Consider the following 20,570-nt stretch of genomic DNA (forward strand, 5'->3'; position numbering starts at 1 on the left):
TAATGTAAAAAATACCCTTATTTATTTAATCATTTCTACAAGTCGTGATTAAATCAACAATATTGATTAGAAAACGAAATAAGAATGTAATCTATATACATATATGGTGTCTCAAGTGTCTCAGTCTTCTTCCAACAAACGTCACCGACGTATTATAAAAACAAAAATAAAATTAAAATGCTATTATAAGAAAAGAGATTTAATTGTTTCATTAAAAAGTTGTGAAAGAAAATTATCAAATAACAATCAACTGGTGTCGTTAGTTGATATCATATAAGTTGAAATCAGTCGAATTATAGGACACCCTGTATATATATATATTTATCTTATATCACAATATTATCATATCGAGGCAATCCTTCTTAAGATATTTTAGTATTGATTTATCGATGATTAATTAACGAAGCTCAATTGTGGGGAGTAGTATATTACGATCATGGTCTTCAGTTGGAATATCAGTTGCTCAGTAAACTTAGTGCATTGTGTACATTACAACTCACAGTGAATAAATATACTGAAGCAATCATTAGAGTGTTCTTAATTAGTTTTAAATATTGAATTATTTGTTTTTACGTATATATATACGTATTAATTAAACAATCAAAAGGTAAGAGTTTCATCACTTTGCATTTTATCTCGTGATACACTTTTTTTTTTTATACACATGACATTATATAAACAAAAAAACAAAAAAATCATAAATATTTCGTAGTAGTTATTTTGTTTGAATTTTTTTGTTATTTTTTTTTTTTTAAATGGTTTATTCGTATTCATTTAAAAATTAATTTATCACTTTAATTCAAGTGGGGCCATTTTTTTTTTAAAATACGAATTTCTTACTCAATCTCGCGTTCTGCGCAGATTCACATATTGGTCTACTGCGCAGGTTCAATTAATTGACAGAGATTAATAAGATAAGTTAATGAAATTTTTCTTTGTTAGTTTTTCTACATTTTGTGCGCCCATTAATTGTGTTATTTAATTTTTTCAAAGTTTTTTAAGTTATCGTTGTTGTGTAATTTTGTTACTAATATGTGTTCAAGTGATATTATTGTGTTAGACATATATATATATGGCTACTATCTATCTATATATATATATATATATATAGATAGTATTTGAAAAATATACATATAATTATGTGTGTATGTGTGTAAACATATATATGGTAGCTTTGTAGATGGCAGTTTAAATTGTTATCAAATTTCATATATAGGGTTATGAAATAAATTATATATAAGTGCACATATAATATATATATAATTGTTTTATATTGTAAAATGAATTTATATATTATTTATTATAATCTAACGTGTTTATCATCAACTTATCTTATTTTTGTCTATTTCATAAGATTGTTCATTGAGCAATTACTATATCAGAACAAACAAGTTCAATGAAAAAATAAAAATGTGTGACTTTATCTCAATTGCCCATATTTTAATTATCACTGTATGACGTATAAGTAAATTAAGTTGCAACATTATTTGTATCTAGAGTAATTTTCCATGCATATTTTATCTTTTATAAATGCATTATTAAAATTATTTACTATTTCATTGTATTATAATTGTCAATGATGCAAAATTTGATTGTAAACAAATAATCAATGAAAACAATAAAAATATATTGAAAATGATTAAACAATTGTATTGAATCTTTTTTTTTTTTTTTAGTATTATCTTTAAAAAAAAAAACCACATTTATTATTTATCATCTTCTATATTTATTATTATTTAAATGATCTTTTAAACATGATGTGGCACCATTTTGAAAATTTATGAATTTACTTGTGTAAATGGTTGAAATATTAATATTACAATAAATATAAATTATAATAAAATAAAATAATATCAATGTAATTGTATTTATAGGAAAAGTTCATTTTTTATAGAACAATGAAGCGTAATTTAAATGGGACAGTGAACACCATACACGACACGAATTACAAAACAAAAGTACAAAATGGGATAACATTAAATGATGAAACTAAACAATTCATAGCAAATACTCTTGTATTTTATGTTAATGGAAAAGAGGTAAAACTATGTGTTTAATTAATTAATTAATTATTAATACAAATCAAAACAATAAAGAATACATTATAATTAAATGTAATTATTTTAGGTAATAGACGACAAGATAGAACCTGAATGGACTTTACTATGGTACCTTCGTAATAAATGTATCCTTTTATTATATATTAATATATACAAAGTATTATATATTTAATAATATTAATTATAAAACCTTAACAATATGAATACAGTACGTTTAACTGGAACCAAATTAGGATGTGCCGAAGGTGGATGTGGAACATGCACGGTCATGATTTCCAAATATAATTACAGGACTAAATCAATTGTGTATCCTTTTGTTTTCTATATTATAATTTAATAACAATATTAATTAATTATATTAAAAAATGAAATATTATTTTCTTAATGATTATATAACAGTCATTTGGCAGTAAATGCATGTTTATTTCCAATATGTGCTGTTCATGGTTTAGCAGTGACTACTGTTGAAGGAATTGGTAGCATCAAAACAAAATTACATGCTGTTCAAGAACGCATAGCTAAAGCTCATGGTTCTCAGTGTGGTTTTTGTACACCTGGTATTGTTATGTCTATGTATACACTTTTGAGAAATACACCTAAACCTACAATGAAAGATTTGGAAATTGCATTTCAAGGTAAATCAATTTGATCATATTTGATTTATGTTTTGATGGTACGTGTTTAATGAAACATTTGATTTTTAGGTAATTTATGCAGATGTACAGGATATCGGCCAATTATTGAAGGATACAAGACCTTTACTGAAGAATGGGAACAAATGCAACTTGCTAATAATTTGGCTAAAGAGAACGGATGCGACAATAATATGCCCAAAGAGAACGGATGTGGAAATGTTTGTGGCATGGGTGATGCTTGCTGTAAAAAAGCATTTACATCAGAACCTACTGAAGTTTTTAATTCGAAAGGATTCACTCCGTATGATCCTTCTCAGGATTTAATATTTCCACCAAAGTTACAAGTAAATTTATTTGGACATTTAATTAACTTCATTTTATTGTGATACATCATATTATTGATAAATTGTATGATATTTTTATTTACAGATGTCTTCTTATCTTAATGAACAATATTTAGTAATAAAAGGCAAAAATGTAACATGGTTCAGACCAATCAATTTAACGCAATTACTATGTCTTAAAAATGAATTTCCAGCTGCGAAAATTGTAGTTGGAAATACGGAAGTTGGTTTGTATATTGTCTTTTGTATTTTTATTTACATTTTTAAAAATGTACTTACTTTATTATAAAATTACATTTTATACATTGCAGGTATTGAAATGAAATTTAGACATTTGATATATCCAGTAATTATACAGCCAGTACAAGTAAAAGAACTTCACGACATTGTGGAATCCAAAGATGAATTGACAATCGGTGCGAGTACAACTTTGAACGAATTGCAAGAAATTCTTAATCATTATATCGAAACAAAGCCAGGTAAATTTGTATTTTTGTCAATGTTACAAGAAAAGATTTACATTGTATTTTATATTTTCAGAATATCAAACAAGAGTTTTTACGGAGATAGTAAAAATGTTGCACTTTTTTGGCGGTAAACAAGTCAGAAACGTAGCCGTGAGTTTTCATAGTTGGTTTATTTTGTTCATTTTTTTTTTTTTTTTTTATATTAAATCCTTCTTATATAAAAAATGTTTAATAAAATGTCAATATACAGGCTATTGCTGGAAATATAATAACCAGTAGTCCAGTATCAGATTTAGTTCCATTATTGGTAGCAGCTCGTGCGAAGGTAGTATTGCAAAGTTTAAAAAAAGGAACCAGGACGGTATTACTCGACATGAACTTTTTTACCAGTTATCGACGTAATATTGTAGAACCTGAAGAAGTTCTTGTTTCAGTGAAAATTCCTTTTTCTCGTAAGGTATATCAAACAATTTCAAATTACCATCAAATTGATAACATAGAACATTTTAAAAATTATATTCACATATTTGTTTCAGAATCAATATTTTATTGCTTACAAACAATCAAGAAGACGTGACGATGATATAGCAATAGTAAATATAGCATTAAATGTATTCTTCAAGGATCAAACTCGAATAATAGAGGATGCATACTTATCCTTTGGTGGAAAAGCTCCAACCACTACTTTGGCTATTCAAACATGTCAAAAAATGATTAATAGGTTTGTCATCAAATTTCAACGTTTAAAATGTATTAGTTCTAATGAGATATTTAATAAGATTTTGATCATTTTAGAAAATGGGATGAAAGTTTATTGGAAATCGTATATGATTCATTAATTGAAGAATGTAATTTAACAGATAATTCTCCAGGTGGTATGATTATGTATCGTCATGCTTTATCATTAAGGTATGTATATTTCGTAAAATATCATAAAATATTACAAATAATAATATTTATTCTATAAATACATTTATATCATAAATTTCAGTCTATTTCTGAAAGGATACTTACACATAAGTAAACAATTATCGATGAATTTGCCAAATATTGAACCACTCCCAGAAGAAATATTAAGTGCAACAGATAGTTTCCATTATACAACACCGAAAAGTTCGCAATATTTTCAAATTGTACGTAAATATAATAATACATTTATTAATAAAATGTTGTTTGTAAAATTGTTATCATTAATAATATATTTTAGGCACCTGAAAATCAACCTCACACTGATTTAATAGGACGTACAATCGTTCATACAAGTGCATATAAACAAGCAACAGGTGAAGCAATTTATTGCGATGATATGCCTTCAATTGAAGGTGAATTATATTTAAGTCTTGTATTGTCGACAAGATCACATGCAAAAATTTTGAAAATTGATCCATCAAAAGCTCTTGAAATGGAAGGAGTTGAAGCATTTTATTCAGCTAAAGATATTCCTGATGATAGACGATGGGTTGGACCTATTATTTATGATGATGAAATATTTAAATCTGATAAGGTAATTTTAAATGAAAATAAATATAATATAACGCGTTGCTGTGGTTCACAATCAGTCCGATACACACGTCTTTAAGTCAACGAATTAGCTTATACCGATTATAAATTGAGATATAAACTATCCTATCTTTCAAGTTGAATGAAACTGCACACAGTGTGCAAAATTTTATTCAAATCGGTTCAGTAGTTTAGGAGTCCATTGCAGACAAACAACGTGACACGTAATTTATATATATATTAAGATGTAAATACATGCTTGATTATTTTCTAGGTCACAAGTCAAGGACAAGTTATAGGTGCAATTGTTGCAATTGACAAAGAAACTGCACAAAAAGCTGCAAGAAGTGTTGTTGTCGAATACGAAGATATTGAACCCTTAATTGTATCCATTGAAGTAATGAAATATTTTGTGTATATTTGAATTTATGTAAATGTATCAACTAAATTGTCAAATGTTTTGTCAATGTTTATATTTTTGTAGGAAGCTATTAAACATAATTCATTCTTCACTAACTTTACAAAACGTATTATCAGAGGAGACGCAGAAAAAGCTTTTGCAGAAACGGATCATATAATAGAAGGTGAAATACATACAGGTGGACAGGAACATTTTTATTTAGAAACAAATGCAGTTATCGTTGTACCAAACGAAGAAGATGAACTTGAGATATTTAGTGCAACTCAACATCCTTCAGAAATACAAAAGCTTACTGCTCATGCCTTAAACATTCATAGCAATAGAATTAGTGTTCGTGTCAAGCGATTGGGAGGTGGTTTTGGAGGAAAAGAATCTCGTCCTTATATGCTTGTTATACCAGCTGCATTAGCTGCATATAAGTATGAATATAATTCAAAGATTTTTATAATTAACAATCAAATTTGTGTGAGTTAAATTCAACTGTGTATTCAATTTTTTTGTAGATTGCGCAAACCTGTGCGTTGCGTGTTAGATAGAGATGAAGATATGATAATGATGGGAACACGACACCCATATCATTTCAAATATAAAATTGGATTTAAAAAAAATGGTTTGATAGATGTCGTAGAAATACGTATATACAGTAATGCAGGATATTCTGCTGACCTTTCTCCATCGGTAAATAATTCATTATTAAATAAATAAAATAATACGTGAATATTTTATATAATAATTAGGGGTCCGCAATACACACGTCTTTAAATCAACGAATTACCTTATACCGCCATCTGCTAGAATCTTATCGAATTAACAGAGATAATCATGACTCTTTGTTAATAAACAAATAATATTGCGATTATAAATTAAGATATAAACTATCCTATCTTTCAAGTTGGATGAAATTGCACACAGTGTGTAAAATTTGATTAAAATCGGTTCAGTAGTTTAGGAATCCATTGCGGACAAACAACGTGACACATAATTTATTTATATTAAGAAGAAGAAGAAGAAGATAAATAACATTTGTTTCTTTTAATTTTAGATATTAGAACGTACAATATTCCATTTTGATAATTCCTATAGGATACCAGTGGTACATGCTTATGGTTATTTATGTAAAACAAATTTACCTTCGAATACAGCTTTCCGTGGTTTTGGTGGTCCACAAGCTATGTTTGCTGCAGAAAATATGATCAGACATATTGCTGAATTTTTAAATGAAGACGTTCTAAAGGTATTATTTTTAATATTTAGCATATTAACTTAATCTTTGGTTTAGTTTAAACAAATTCATTCGTTTTTTATAGATAGCAGAATTAAATATGTACAAAGAGGGTGATGTAACTCATTACAATCAACCACTTCTTCATTGTACCATAGGTCGTTGCTGGAAACAATGTTTAAGTTCTTCTAATTATTATGAACGAGCAGCTGCAGTTCAAGAATTTAATAAGTATGTTTTGGATTGTCTGATTTTGGTCAAATATGCATCGTTTAGTTCATTAATTTATTACCATTGCAACAAATACTTGATTTGTTGCCAATACTTTTTTTCCAACCTAATATTTGATTATATTTTGTCGTGTGTTATTAATTTGGTTACATTTCATTTATATTTCAGACATCACAGGTATAAGAAGAAAGGAATAGCAGTTGTACCAGTGAAATTTGGAATTTCATTTACTACTTTATTCTTAAATCAAGGTGGTGCACTCGTTCATATATATACAGATGGTTCAGTTTTAGTTAGTCATGGTGGAATTGAAATGGGACAAGGTTTACATACGAAAATGACTCAAGTATGTTATACAATCAAAAATTTCGAATATTATTCAATTAAAGTTTATCAATAATATAATCTTATTATATAAAATATATTAAATATTAGGTCGCCAGCAGAGTATTAAAAGTAAATCCAGATAAAATCCATATTGTTGAAACTGCTACAGATAAAGTACCAAATACTTCAGCTACTGCTGCCAGTTGTGGATCTGATTTAAATGGCAATGCTGTTATGGTATTTACATTGATAATTAATAATACATATTAATATATATATATATATATTCTTTTAATGTATTTTATAATTAATTACATATTATATTATATTTTTTAGAATGCATGCAATGAGATTATGAAACGATTAAAACCTATTATCGATAGTAATCCAAATGGCACTTGGGAAGATTGGATAAAGAAGGCTTATTTAAGTAGAATTAGTCTTTCGGCAACTGGATTCTATCAAACTCCAAATATTGGATATTCTTTTGAAACTAATTCAGGAAATCCCTATAATTACTTTACTTATGGCGTTGCTTGTACAGAAGTAATGATCGATTGTCTTACTGGTGATCATCAAGTACGTATCTTATAAACATTATATCAATTGTTCAGATTAATTTGAAAATATATTATACAATTAATATTTTTCAAAATGTATATATCAAAACTAATTGAGAGATCATATATCTATCAAAATAGATACTTAGGACAGATATAGTGATGGATGTTGGGGATAGTTTAAATCCCGCTATTGACATTGGTCAAATTGAAGGTGCATTCACACAAGGTTACGGATTATTTGTCTTAGAAGAATTAATGTATTCTCCAACTGGATTTCTTTATAGTAGAGGACCTGGTGCATACAAATTACCAGGGTTTGCTGATATACCACAAGAATTTAATGTTTCGTTATTGAAAGGAGCACCTAATCCTCGAACCGTTTATTCTTCAAAAGTATGTAATAAGTAATGAATATTTTCATTTCATTTTCATATGTTATACTTAAAATAATATTTTGTTTACAGGCTATTGGAGAACCACCATTGTTTTTGGCATCATCTGTTTTCTTTGCTATTAAAGAAGCTATTAAATCTGCTCGTAAAGATGTTAATATTACAGGTCATTTCAGATTAGATTCACCTGCAACAGCAGCACGCATTCGTACAGCATGCGTTGATAATATTATAATGAAGGTAATTTCATGACAATGATATGTTCCTTTTGTTTTACTTATCTCCTATACATATTTCAATGATATTCTTTTACCTTACAGATTCCGGAAATTGATTTGAGTAAACAATGGAATAAAATTCCTTAAAAATTATATATATATATATATATATATATAAAATTTGTTAATATATTTTTATATCTAATAATACATATTTACACCATACGTCATAATGTAATATAAAGTACGGTGTTTATTTTAATTTCAGCTTTTGTTTTAAGTGCATACGTTAATTCAAACAATTGTTTTTCTTTTAATTACTTAATATCTTTGTTATATTTTTAACCAGACATCTAAAATAAAAATATATATTTATATATATATAGAGAAAAAGAAAAAAAGGTGCATTGGTGGTATTAAAAAAAAAAAAAAGAAGTAATTTTTAGAATGTATCTAACATCATTGATTTATAATATAACTTTTGAACATTATAAAAGTTGTGTAATGTAAAAAGGTACACCAGTCTTAACGGTATTTTGTCATACTAAAGAAATACATTTCTTAAATCTAAGATATTTGTTTAATTAAAAATTGTTAAGTCTGATGTTTAACAATATGAATCTTACATCTAATTACATAACTCATTATTTTACTAGAATTACAGGATGGTTTACTCTCCAATGAATTTATTCATGATTTTTAATCAAGTTTGGAAAATATGTGATGTATTTTTGTATATATATATATATAGGTGATTTTTAGATGATGATTTCTTTCATGCAAATATATACAAATATATCTGCTATTAATTTAAATGTCATTGTTTCTTTTTTGTTCTTTTCTTTTTTTGAAAATTATATTTCTAAATTATTTATTGCAAATGGCAATAAAATATTGAATATATAACGTAAGAATATTATCTTGTAATTATTATAAAAAGATTAACGTGATTAATGCATGCTACAAATATATTAAATACTAATTATAATCAATTATATATATATATATATTTTTTTTTTTTTAATTAGAAAATAATAAACATCATCACATTTGATTCGTACAAATATTTCAATTAAATTGCATCATTTATTTATGATTTATCTTCTAAAGTTTTAATCTCATTAATAATCTCATTTTTTCTTCGCATCTTTTCTAAAATTTCTTTTTCTGGATTTTTTAATAAACCACTTTTTATTTTTTCTTCCAACGATTCAATTTCCCTTATCTTCTTACGAAGACCTTTTATTCTTTTTTCTGTATCGACAACTGTTGTTTGTTGTTGTTGTTGTTGATCCGTCTTCTTATTTACCTCATTACTCAATGCTACTACCACTTTATTTTCAACTTTAGCTTGTGATATAGTAGTTTTGGATAATTCTTCTATTATTATTTCAGTATTTTTATTTTTACTTTTCCTCTTTTTCTTTTTATTTTCTGGCTTTGGTTGTACACTTGCTGCACTTTTAGCTGCTTTCGCTGCTAAAGCTTCTTGTTTTGCTTTGTGTTGTGCTATGAACTCTGGACTTGCTCCAACAGGATAAATTGGTTTGTTTTTTATAAATTGTTTACCCTTACTTTCATATCTAGAACAAAATACAAAATATTGAGTATGAATTTGAAAAATATGAATCTGAGTAGTTTGTAGAAAAATTGTATCAAATTCCAAGCAATGATGATCACACATATCAATTACAAATTGTATTTCAATAACATGGCACTTTTTGTTAATAAATTAAAACAGTTTAGTATTGAAATGATTTAACAACGTACAAGGGTACTTCTTCTTGTGGTATGTATCCATCTTTTACACGTCGTGGTTTACGCCATGTACCATCTGGACGTTGACTAGCAGGAATGAATGTTCCGCCTACAAGATAAATGAAAATACAATGTTTAGTATAATCATAATTGTAATTAAATGAATGGAAAGATAATGTTATTATTCTAAATTTTTTCTTTTAATTTTACTTGAAAGTATTAAAATTAATTGAAATAAAAATTATGAAAGATTTCATACATAATATAAAAAATATTCTGAAAAGTTTATAAAAGTGTAATCAAAATATTTGAGGTTAAGAGCAACAAGTTTTGTGGATGAAAAAAGAAAAAGAAACAAAAAGTAAAATTATAGGGAAAAAAAAGAATAGAAGAAAATTTTGAAGGTTACGAGTAAGAAGCTTAACAATATACAATTGACAAATATCATAATAATTTATAAAAAAAATAGTAGAATTACCTTGTTCATCTTTTATATAATTAGACGCCATATTCCACGCGACTCTCTGATAGTATGTTGAGACTATTTTTATTATAATTCTAAAAACTTCCTACTACCCTTGTGTCATGATACAACTGTACTTATTATAACAATCGTATTTGTAGTATCCAACCGAGGCTTTTCTAAGAATTCGTCTATCAATGTTATTTTCATCAAATTCTCTCTTTATAGGTCCGAAATATTTTACGATATATATATATATATATGTATATGTATCATATACATATATATATATATAGATAGTGATAGTAAAATATTTAATTAAAATATCCTATAGTAACATATATATATATATAACCTGATAATTTGTGATAAAATAACCTAATTATCATTAATTGATAATAATGATATATTTATAAAAAAACATACATATATATACATATTTATTTTTATATGTATATATATATGTGTGTTATGTATTTAAAGTAATGAACTATATATATTTGAAATATGGTGGTAATTTTCTTCCCTTTATCTCGAATGTTAGTAATCGATTATAAGAATTTTTAATAACTAATATCGATTATCTCGATTTCCCATCTTTGTTTAGAAGAATGACATGTCCTATTGATTTAGTTTTATTTTTTAATTGTGTGATTAATTATCAAGAAAAAATTCAAATGATTTATATATATATGAATATTAGAAAAAATTAGGTATTGTAATTTATTAATTATTTAATATATAATTGAACATATTGAAATAATGTATACAACCTAACCTATATTTTGATGGATGTGACAGGTACATATAAGTAACTTGATGATTTATATATATATATGAATATTAGAAAAATTTAGGTATTGTAATTTATTAATTATTTAATATATAATTGAACATATTGAAATAATTTATACAACCTAACCTATATTTTGATGCATTTGACAGGAACATATAAGTAACTTGATGATTTATATATATGAATATTAGAAAAAATTAAGTATTGCAATTTATTAATTATTTAATATATAATTGAACATTGAAATAATTTATACAATCTAACCTATATTTTGATGCATTTGACAGGTACATATAAATAACCTGACATATATTTAGATTGATAAAGGAAAGTGAATTAAAATGATTAGGATACAAATAAATATTTTAAATAATATAGTTTATTATAAAATGGTCATTTTTATTTCATTTAATTTATAAAATTATTTTCTTTTTGATTTATGTCTTTTTATTGAATCTAAAACAATGTCTACGATTGAAAGATTTTCACCCAAAGTATATGGTGAATGTTTGAAAATTTGATTTAATTTTTCTTTCGATACTTCATGTAAAATACTATGAATTTTTTCTAAATGAAGATCTACTTGATTAGCGTACAGAGGACCATTACTTTCATATATCAATAAATTAGGTTTTTGAGATTCGATTAAACGATTGAAATAACGTGCTATGTTAATTTCACCCCTTAACTCAAACATATTAGATGATTGCATAATTGGATCAATGCCGATATTTTTCCAAATTAATATTATATCTATAAGACTATCCTTATCTGTATTTTGATAATTTAAACAGAAATCTTGCAAGCATTTAGGTAAATCCATTACAGAGGAATGCGTGTAAGTCGATACGGTTACTTTCAAGTATGGTTTAGCTAAATCTAAAATCTTTTCTATTGAATATATAGGATACAACGGATCGCAAAAAATAATAAGTTTCTGTTTTTCGATCCTTGTAGTATTTTGTATTATTTGCGATACATGGCATTGACTTTGTTCGGTTTTTATTTTTGGATTATCCACATCCAATGGTTTTTCTGTCTTTATCTTCGTTGATTTCATTTGAGGACTATCTCTGTCAACATAATTTGTTTCAACTGTATAGGAAGTAATTTTTAATTTTGTAAATATAATAAATATTTCTTTTTTATCAATTTAGTTTAAATTTATCTAACGATATCAGAATGTATTACAATATATATATATATTTATATATAATAAATTTATAAAATATTTAAAAATGATATTTACTTAGATAATCGACACAACGGATTATTGTACACCATTTCCAAATCAATTTTATGTCCAACAAGGTCACGTATATTATTTAAACCATATTTAATCATCGTGGGCCTAATAAATTATTCATATCAATTAAATAAATCATTTCTTGATTTGTATTTTATATTTAGTATTGTGCTTCTAGTTAAATATAATATTATATGTTGTACATACCTTTCTAATGATAAACCCCATGCAATAACATTAACACCTTCTGGTAAACCCATAGGTAATAACATTTCTGGTCTAAACATTCCACTATTACCAATTTCAATCCATTTCTTTAAACCATTATGATAACAGAATATTTCCATACTTGGTTCCGTATATGGATTGTATGCTGGTTTGAATTTAAGTTCGGTGATGCCAAGTTTTTTAAAGAATTCATATAACATACCAATCAAATGACCAAGAGTTAGATTGTAATTGGCTATTACACCTTCAATTTGATGAAACTCGGCAAGATGAGTTGCATCCAAAGTTTCATTTCGAAATACACGATCAATACTAAAGTATTTTACAGGTTTAAACTCTCCCTACAATAAAATAAAAGAAAAAATCATTATAATGTATAATATGTTAGTAATAAATTAGCTATTAATATTGGAAACACACCTCTTGCATAAGATTATACAGCATACGTGCACTGACTGCAGTTGTATGAGTACGAAGTAAATTCTTTTGAGCTTCCTTTAATTTCCAATCATAACAGTAACCTTGTGATCCATAACCACCTTCGCTATGAACCTTTTTAACTTTTTCCAAATACTCAGGAGGAAAAGAATCGCTGTGACTTGGTTCTATGTTAAGAAACAATTAATCTTTCAAAGCCAATGATTATATGTTTTAATGTAAACATAAAAATGAATATTGTCGAAATAGATAAGTACTTGAAATAAAGAATGTATCATGTGCATCTCGTGCAGGATGTTGTTGTGGTTGAAACAAAGCATCAAAGTTCCAAAATGAACTCTCCACGTAATTATTCGTAGGCATCTCTGTAAATCTATCAAAAATGTAATGTCAAGTTATAATTTCTTTGTTGATTTTTATAACATATACTTTGTAAAGACATATTTACTATTATAATTACCCCATTTCCAAAAATATCTTTTTAAATTCACTTTTGACTTTGAGCAATGGATGCAAATGTCCAACTTCTAGGAGCGTTCCACGAGCTTCAAAATTATACGGTTTAAATTTCTTATCTTTCCATGCACCATTAGCTATTAATTCAGCAGTCAAATCTGTTTCTAATTTTTCAGTTTGTACAGAAAATTTGGTTCCTTTCTTAAGTAGTATGTTTTTTACAATTCTTTTATAAACAAAGAAAGATTTTTATAGAAACTGTAAGATGTAATAGTTTTCAAATATTATTTGAAAGACTTACATTTCTTGTAGGAATTTTCTCTTCTTGTATTCTTTTTTAACATTATCCGGTATACTATCAAGATTTTTTAAATGCACTTGTACAGTATCCGTGATAGATGGTACGGCTTTCCTAACAATTGTTGCATCATTAGATTTGTCAAGTTTAATCCAACCAGCAGCAAGTGCTTTGGAAAAACCAATTTTTGCAAAAGGAACAGATGAATCGATATCAGATTTAGATATTCCATCATTAGGCACTGCATTATAAACTGCAGCTTCATGACTACCATTTTTTAACACATGTTGACCCTCCGCTGTTAGTTCCCACTTTTGTTTACTGATTATCGTTGTCTCAATAAACTGTCAAAAAAAAAACAAATATATCATTTGAAGACGTTTTTTATTTAATGTTAAATAAACATATTTAAATAATAGATAAATTTTACATCTCCAAGTGCTTCCAAGCTTTTAATTGCTCCAACTATCTTTTGATGATCTTCATTAAAAATCTCTGCTAAATCTAAAGAATTAACTTCATCATTTTCAGATAAATATTTTAATATATTATCAGCTATTTCTTTTGCCATTTTTTTTAAATAATATTAACTATTTAAATAATTTGTCACGTCACACGATTTTTAAGTACTACTTGTACGAATTATTAACATCATACATGTGAGTTTTAATTGATTTTCTTAAAACCAGAGGGAGCTAGTTATGCTCAGATAGAAAACATACATATATGTATCAGTGAAGCCAGATCGTAGAACATTTCTACCCCTTCTCTCGAGCCCAGCACGCCTCGCACACAACGAAATGTTACGTGTCGGTGTGTCGGGAAACCGAAAGAAGCCGAGGGAAGCCGAGGTTAGCTGCGCGACAGAGGAGAAATAATACCCCCACCATGCGCCGCAGAGAAATACATGGACACAAACACATTTGAGCCGTTCAGTGTTCGCGCGGTTAACCTCGGCTTCCCTCGGCTTCTTTCGGTTTCCCGACACACCGATACGTAACATTTCGTTGTGTGCGAGGCGTGCTGGGCTCGAGAGAAGGGGTAGAAATGTTCTACGATCTGGCTTCACTTATATGTACATATAAGTTAGGTTATCTATCATGCAGTAACGTGTGTAAGAGTGTTTCAAATTCTAACCTATAAAGTAATATATATTTGTAATTGATAATTATGAGAAATTAATAACAATGAATAAAATGTTGAAATCAGTGAAATTTGGAAAGAATGCTTTCCTGAAAATTAGAAATTCAAGAACATCGAGAAGATTATTTTTAACAGAAGCATATCAGTGTCAAGATGAATGGAATCGTAGGTTAGAATCACCTATATTACAAAAATTAAAATCGTCAGATTTTTATTTGGAATTGGAATCTAAATATAATAATGTTGGTAAATTTAGTCCACTTGACGTCGACATATTTGCTAATATTGTTAGTGAAAAATCTGAAGGAAATGAACTTATGGATGTACTTTACAAATTAAGATTGTCAGCTGAAGCTTGTAATATTTTTGACTCAACACATTATGCTGTCATACGTTTCTTTTTAAAACATAATAATGTCGATGATCTTTTTGAAGTATTAAATGACAGATTAAATTATGGTATTTTTCCTGATCATTATTGTTACAATATACTCATGGATAAATTCATAAAAGATAAAGATTTTGCATCAGCAGCTAAAGTAGCAGGATTGTTAATGCTTCAAGAAGATTCTGATCATCCATTATGCAATGCATTGTCAGTATACTCTTGTCATAAATATTTAGAAAATCCTAGTGATTGGAAAATACCTGAAGTTAAGGAAGATGATACTACGGAAGAAATTAAAATACGTGTACCATATATAAGAAATCCATATTTCGATGATCATTTTGATTTGGTTGATCCATTGAAAATTGTTGGTAAAACTTTAGTATTTCAAGGTAAACAAATGAATAATTCATTAGGAAGAACTTGTCAATTAAGAGGAATGATTCTTCATCAAAAATATACTCAAGCAAAAGAACTTGTTAACAAATGGTTAAACAAAATCAAAGAAGATATTGTTCACGAAGAAGTATTTGATTTGATTCAAAAAGACAATGCAAATATTCCTGAAGATCAAATAACAGAAGAATTGAAGGATTTACAAATTGTTTTGGATACATTAAAAAATAATAATTTACATAAAGAAAATCTAATTGAAAGGATAGAAAATGAAATTAAGTCTGCAGTTGATCAATGCACAGCAACAGATATATCTGAACAAAAAAAGGTAATATATATTATAAATGTATTATTTTATTATCATTAAAATATTTGTCGTATAATTCAATCAATAAATATATAATTCTTTCATTAATATTTTATATTTTAATTGTAGATCTTCCTCGAATGGGAAAAAATTAGAGAAGAAACATTGAAAAATCAACAGATGTTAATGGACAAACAATTACGATTAGCAAACATACAGAAGATTAAAGAAGAATTAAGAAAGAAGGAAAGATTATTGACATTCTTTGAAAATGAGGAACAGATAGAATTGGAAATTGAGAAAAAGCAACAAGTTGTAAAAGAGGAAGATGAGAAATTAGCTAAGAGGCCTAAAACTTTAAAGAAATTAAGCAAATTAGTAGAAGAAGCATCTTATGTACCACCAACTATTTAACATTTGCAATATCGTTGAGTTTTACATGAAAATAAAATAAATATTATGTAATATAAATGCAGTAGAGAAAAAGAGAGAGAGAGAGAGAGTGAGAGATCATAAAAATGAAATGTTGAACTATATAAACGTAGATGATATACTTTTTAATAATATTTAATCAACAAATCATTTTTTTTTTGTAACATTTTATAGTACAAAGAAATTGCATAAAAAAATTGTTACGATGATCATAAGTAACATTTCATTTTGTACATGCTCATTTAAGAACAATATTTTGTTTCTTTAAGTAGAGTTATTCGAATGAACCATTTCTTTTTTGTTGTTGTTTTCTTTCAAACCGTACACATTCTTTTTCAAGGAATACGAAAGCTTGCTTATATATTATTGAATATTTTATTATACTAAAAAAAGATTAGGCTCCGTAACAAGGATATTTTTAGAGCACTTGTGCATACGTGTTTTGTTTTTATTCCATTGTATATTTGAGACTTGAAAGCTGTATAGTTTTAAATTTATCAAGTGCTCCAGGCTGAGGCACATTTTTTTACAGCATCCTTTTACAATTAAATACATCCATTAAATAACACTAAAGTTATTAAAATTGTATACAAGGCTTTTACATAACTATAAAAGTATTTGTCCATATTTAGTCTTGTATTTAATGAATAATATAATATTCACTCGAATATTCTGTAAAAGATATTTTTTCATGTTAATATCAAATACAAGATATCTTCATGATTAATATTTGATAGTCAACAAATCTTACTTTGTTATAGTATTTTTATAATGATTATGAGAGTGTGCTATAATATATTATCGCATTTATAATTTGATCATGAATTTCGATTTTGAAGTTGTGCAGTTAACGCAGCAGTTTCTTGTTTCATTTGTTTTAAATCAGCAGTTATTCTTTCTAGATTTGCACCAACATTCTTAGCAGATTCCGTGTCGATCTGTTGAATTAAAAAACAAAATATTCATTAGAGATAAAACATTGGAGTAGATTTTAATGACAATATGTTACCTGTTCTTCCAAATCTCTTATTTCACGTATTGTAGCACCTGTTTCTTCTACCAAACTAACCAATTCACTACAATCAGAATGTAATGTTGCCAATAATTTGTATGCTTTTCTCGAGGCTTCATTTGTCCTTGCATCTCTAAATATTAATTCATCCACTACCGTAAATGATCTTTCTAAACGACCTGTAAGCGTGTTAATTTCTTTTTGAATTTCACGTGTATCCGCCAATACTTTATTAATCTCGTCTCTTTGTTTTCTAACATTGTTTATTATTTCTAAAATTCGTTGAGTATACGCAGATCTGTTTATTTCTTTAGGAAGTTTCTGTACTTCTACCACTAATTGCGAATACAATTGATCTTTGTTTCTGCATTCTTCTTCAAGTTCTTTTTCCTTTTCTTTCAGTAGTTTTATTTCATCCTGTTTCTTTTGACTTACACTCTAAATATTAAATACAAATTTTCATTGTTTTAAATTTATAATTAAATTGTTATAAATTATTGATGATTTATTAATACTTACAGCTTTTGTCGAATGTTTTTCTCTTTCTTCTCGATATTTTTGTATTAACGGCATTCTATGTTTTTCCCATTGATTTGCTAAATTTAATAATTTATCTGTAATACCTTCATTAACAGTTTCTAACTTTTCTATATTTTTTTCTCCATTTTCATATAATTCATAAGCTTTAGCTTTAATCTTTCTTTGTTCCTTGTTTATTTTTAATTCCTTTTCCTCGTTCTGATAAGTCAACGATGCTTGTGTTACTTGTACTGTTAATTTCTTTATTTCCTCTTGTAAACTATCTATATTGTGTTTAAAGTTTTCACATTCCTCTTTTATCTTTTCAACTTGCAAGTCTTGCATCTCTTCTTTCTTAGAAACAAGTTCTTGTTGTGGCACATCAGTTGTTGTTGTTGTAATCTTATCATCAGTGTTTGGAACATCTGGCTCATTCAATTGAGAATTCTAAATGCAAAGATGTTAATTAGAAAGTTTCATTTTGAAATTTACTTTATAATTTTACCTTTGATACTGTTGATTCTTTCAAAGTAGCTCTGTTAAATGATTGATTGTGATTAGATACTTGTATGATTTTTTCTTGTTGAGCATTCAACCAATCGATATGTTCTTTGATATTCACCGATTGTGAATGCATTGTTTTTGCATTGTGTGAAAGAATAGAAGGTAAAAAACATTGTTGAGTTAGCATTTGATTAGGCACTGGTTGCATATAATGTAAATAGTAATCTTGATACTCTGTAACAAACAAAATGATTGAATGCAATTAATGATTTAATCAAAATTAAATAGTACAATTACCTTCTTCAGTATCGGATGTTGATACTTCTATATTTACAGATTTATAAGGTACATTTGCCCTTCCTCTGTTTCTGAATCCCTTTTTATGACAAAAGTGTGGTAACCATGGTATGGAAAAACTATGGGATATAACAGACGCTATAGATTTTTCCAACAAAGCAATTTCACTGGTTGGTTCGCTTAAAGTTTTATCACTTTCCTTGGGTAATTTTTCAATCAAAAACATTAAAACCCTCCTTAAATCATTTTCCGAACTGTAGAGAAATGTTTGATAACCGATATCACCTTTGTATCCAAGCTCCTAAATTTATGAATCCAGTATAAGTATAGATGACAAATATTTTATTTGCTGAAGAAACGGAATATATATATATATATATATATATATATATATATATATATATATATATATATATCAATTAAACAATCTTAAGTATACTGTAAAATAATTATACTATTTTTTATATCTCTTACCGTACATGCTTGTGCCAATGTTGCACCTAAACGAAAACGTGCTGCCATGTTCGGAGGCAATGTTGTATGCAATCCAAGACCTGGTCTTATTGCATCTAAACATTTTACAGTTGCTTCTACTACTGTTTCTGTATCAAAGCCACTTAAATTTGTTACTTCTTCTTTTATACCACTAAAAATAATTGTTATTTATACAATACAAATGAAATACAAGTTAATTGTGTTATTCATTAACAAAATATTTTACAAAATGATCAAATTATTTAACACATATGTATTTAATGTATCTCAAAACAATGTTAACTACTGTATAATACATTCATTTTTTTATTTTGAAATAACTTTTAACATACAGTAGTAGTAATAGTAGTAGTAGATAACATTGTAAACGTCAAGAAACAATGCATTGAAATTATTTATTATTGTCAATAAAATCAACGCCCACTTTCTGTCATAGAATAGTGACAGAAAGGATGTAAAATAATATGATCGTTATATTTAACTTACCAGCCTATTTGACGTAACGAGTGAATAATTATACTATCTACCTCCTCCATCATATGTACAAAAATGAAAATCTAAAACTTCTATCACTTAATGTTTTATTATACAGAATTCAATCTGATAATGATAAAAACCTAACCTTTCATGAAATATATATATATATATGTGTGTGTGTTTATATAGCTACTATATATATATGTAGTTATATATATATAAAATATATATATATTTAGTTGGAAACAGACAGGTGGCGCGTGAGATGTTTATAAAATGAATTTAATAAATATATATATATTTATTTATAATTATTATATTTCAAGATATAAGAATGTTCATATTAAAATTGTAATTAATATTTATCAAATTATTTATGATAATTATATAGTATCTATATATAAAAAGAATGCAGAAAATGAGAGAGATAAATATAAATTCTTAAAAAGAGCATATTATCAATAACATGGAAAGATTAAAGTGTTATCAATATATTTTTCAGCTTCTAAACGTAACTGTTATCTAAATGTCGAGTTC

The 20,570-nt window shown here is 26.7% G+C and overlaps 5 protein-coding genes across 7 annotated transcripts; 2 read left to right on the top strand and 3 right to left on the bottom strand.

The window, feature by feature from the left end:
- The first annotated feature begins 53 nt into the window (after nt 1–53).
- Nucleotides 54–8,951, top strand: ry (xanthine dehydrogenase rosy). 2 transcript variants are annotated; one of them, XM_015331990.2, is made up of 25 exons: nt 54–607; nt 1,875–2,039; nt 2,128–2,185; nt 2,270–2,366; nt 2,460–2,695; nt 2,765–3,039; nt 3,125–3,266; nt 3,351–3,518; nt 3,580–3,656; nt 3,757–3,963; nt 4,043–4,227; nt 4,302–4,415; nt 4,498–4,639; nt 4,714–5,010; nt 5,281–5,403; nt 5,491–5,846; nt 5,931–6,105; nt 6,470–6,661; nt 6,735–6,880; nt 7,049–7,226; nt 7,316–7,444; nt 7,544–7,786; nt 7,909–8,163; nt 8,235–8,402; nt 8,483–8,951. In XM_015331990.2, exons 2-25 carry the CDS (start codon nt 1,899–1,901, stop codon nt 8,525–8,527), a joined length of 4,149 nt encoding a protein of 1,382 aa, XP_015187476.2. In that variant the 5' UTR covers nt 54–607; nt 1,875–1,898; the 3' UTR covers nt 8,528–8,951. The 2 variants fall into 2 exon arrangements, with proteins under 2 accessions (XP_015187476.2, XP_015187477.2); XM_015331991.2 differs by having other exon boundaries at nt 1,895–2,039.
- On the bottom strand, nt 8,817–10,815 carry Pym (partner of Y14 and mago). The gene is made up of 3 exons (XM_015331989.2): nt 10,617–10,815; nt 10,151–10,247; nt 8,817–9,963 (listed from the first exon to the last, which is right to left on the bottom strand). Exons 1-3 carry the CDS (start codon nt 10,645–10,647, stop codon nt 9,471–9,473), a joined length of 621 nt encoding a protein of 206 aa, XP_015187475.2. The 5' UTR covers nt 10,648–10,815; the 3' UTR covers nt 8,817–9,470.
- A 943-nt stretch (nt 10,816–11,758) lies between these two features.
- Nucleotides 11,759–14,746, bottom strand: alpha-PheRS (phenylalanine--tRNA ligase alpha subunit). The gene is made up of 8 exons (XM_015332023.2): nt 14,494–14,746; nt 14,067–14,407; nt 13,770–13,991; nt 13,567–13,682; nt 13,292–13,476; nt 12,851–13,212; nt 12,647–12,748; nt 11,759–12,470 (listed from the first exon to the last, which is right to left on the bottom strand). The coding sequence occupies exons 1-8, from the start codon at nt 14,632–14,634 to the stop codon at nt 11,819–11,821; spliced, it is 2,121 nt and encodes a 706-aa protein (XP_015187509.2). The 5' UTR covers nt 14,635–14,746; the 3' UTR covers nt 11,759–11,818.
- A 252-nt stretch (nt 14,747–14,998) lies between these two features.
- LOC107072247 (uncharacterized) lies at nt 14,999–17,458 on the top strand. The gene is made up of 2 exons (XM_015332025.2): nt 14,999–16,318; nt 16,427–17,458. The coding sequence occupies exons 1-2, from the start codon at nt 15,251–15,253 to the stop codon at nt 16,709–16,711; spliced, it is 1,353 nt and encodes a 450-aa protein (XP_015187511.2). The 5' UTR covers nt 14,999–15,250; the 3' UTR covers nt 16,712–17,458.
- LOC107072245 (coiled-coil domain-containing protein 22 homolog) lies at nt 16,840–20,202 on the bottom strand. 2 transcript variants are annotated; one of them, XR_001476562.2, is made up of 8 exons: nt 20,043–20,202; nt 19,536–19,707; nt 19,062–19,362; nt 18,766–18,998; nt 18,261–18,707; nt 17,739–18,179; nt 17,481–17,667; nt 16,840–17,401 (listed from the first exon to the last, which is right to left on the bottom strand). XR_001476562.2 is itself a non-coding variant. In XM_015332021.2 (7 exons), the coding sequence occupies exons 1-7, from the start codon at nt 20,093–20,095 to the stop codon at nt 17,548–17,550; spliced, it is 1,767 nt and encodes a 588-aa protein (XP_015187507.2). In that variant the 5' UTR covers nt 20,096–20,202; the 3' UTR covers nt 16,840–17,547. The 2 variants fall into 2 exon arrangements, 1 of the variants encoding a protein (XP_015187507.2); XM_015332021.2 differs by having other exon boundaries at nt 16,840–17,667.
- Nucleotides 20,203–20,570: the final 368 nt, after the last annotated feature.

Source organism: Polistes dominula, unplaced genomic scaffold (genome assembly GCF_049000335.1).
Source record: "Polistes dominula isolate Pdom_NZ unplaced genomic scaffold, Pdom_raw_medaka contig_84, whole genome shotgun sequence".
Classification (NCBI taxonomy): Eukaryota; Metazoa; Arthropoda; class Insecta; order Hymenoptera; family Vespidae; genus Polistes; species Polistes dominula.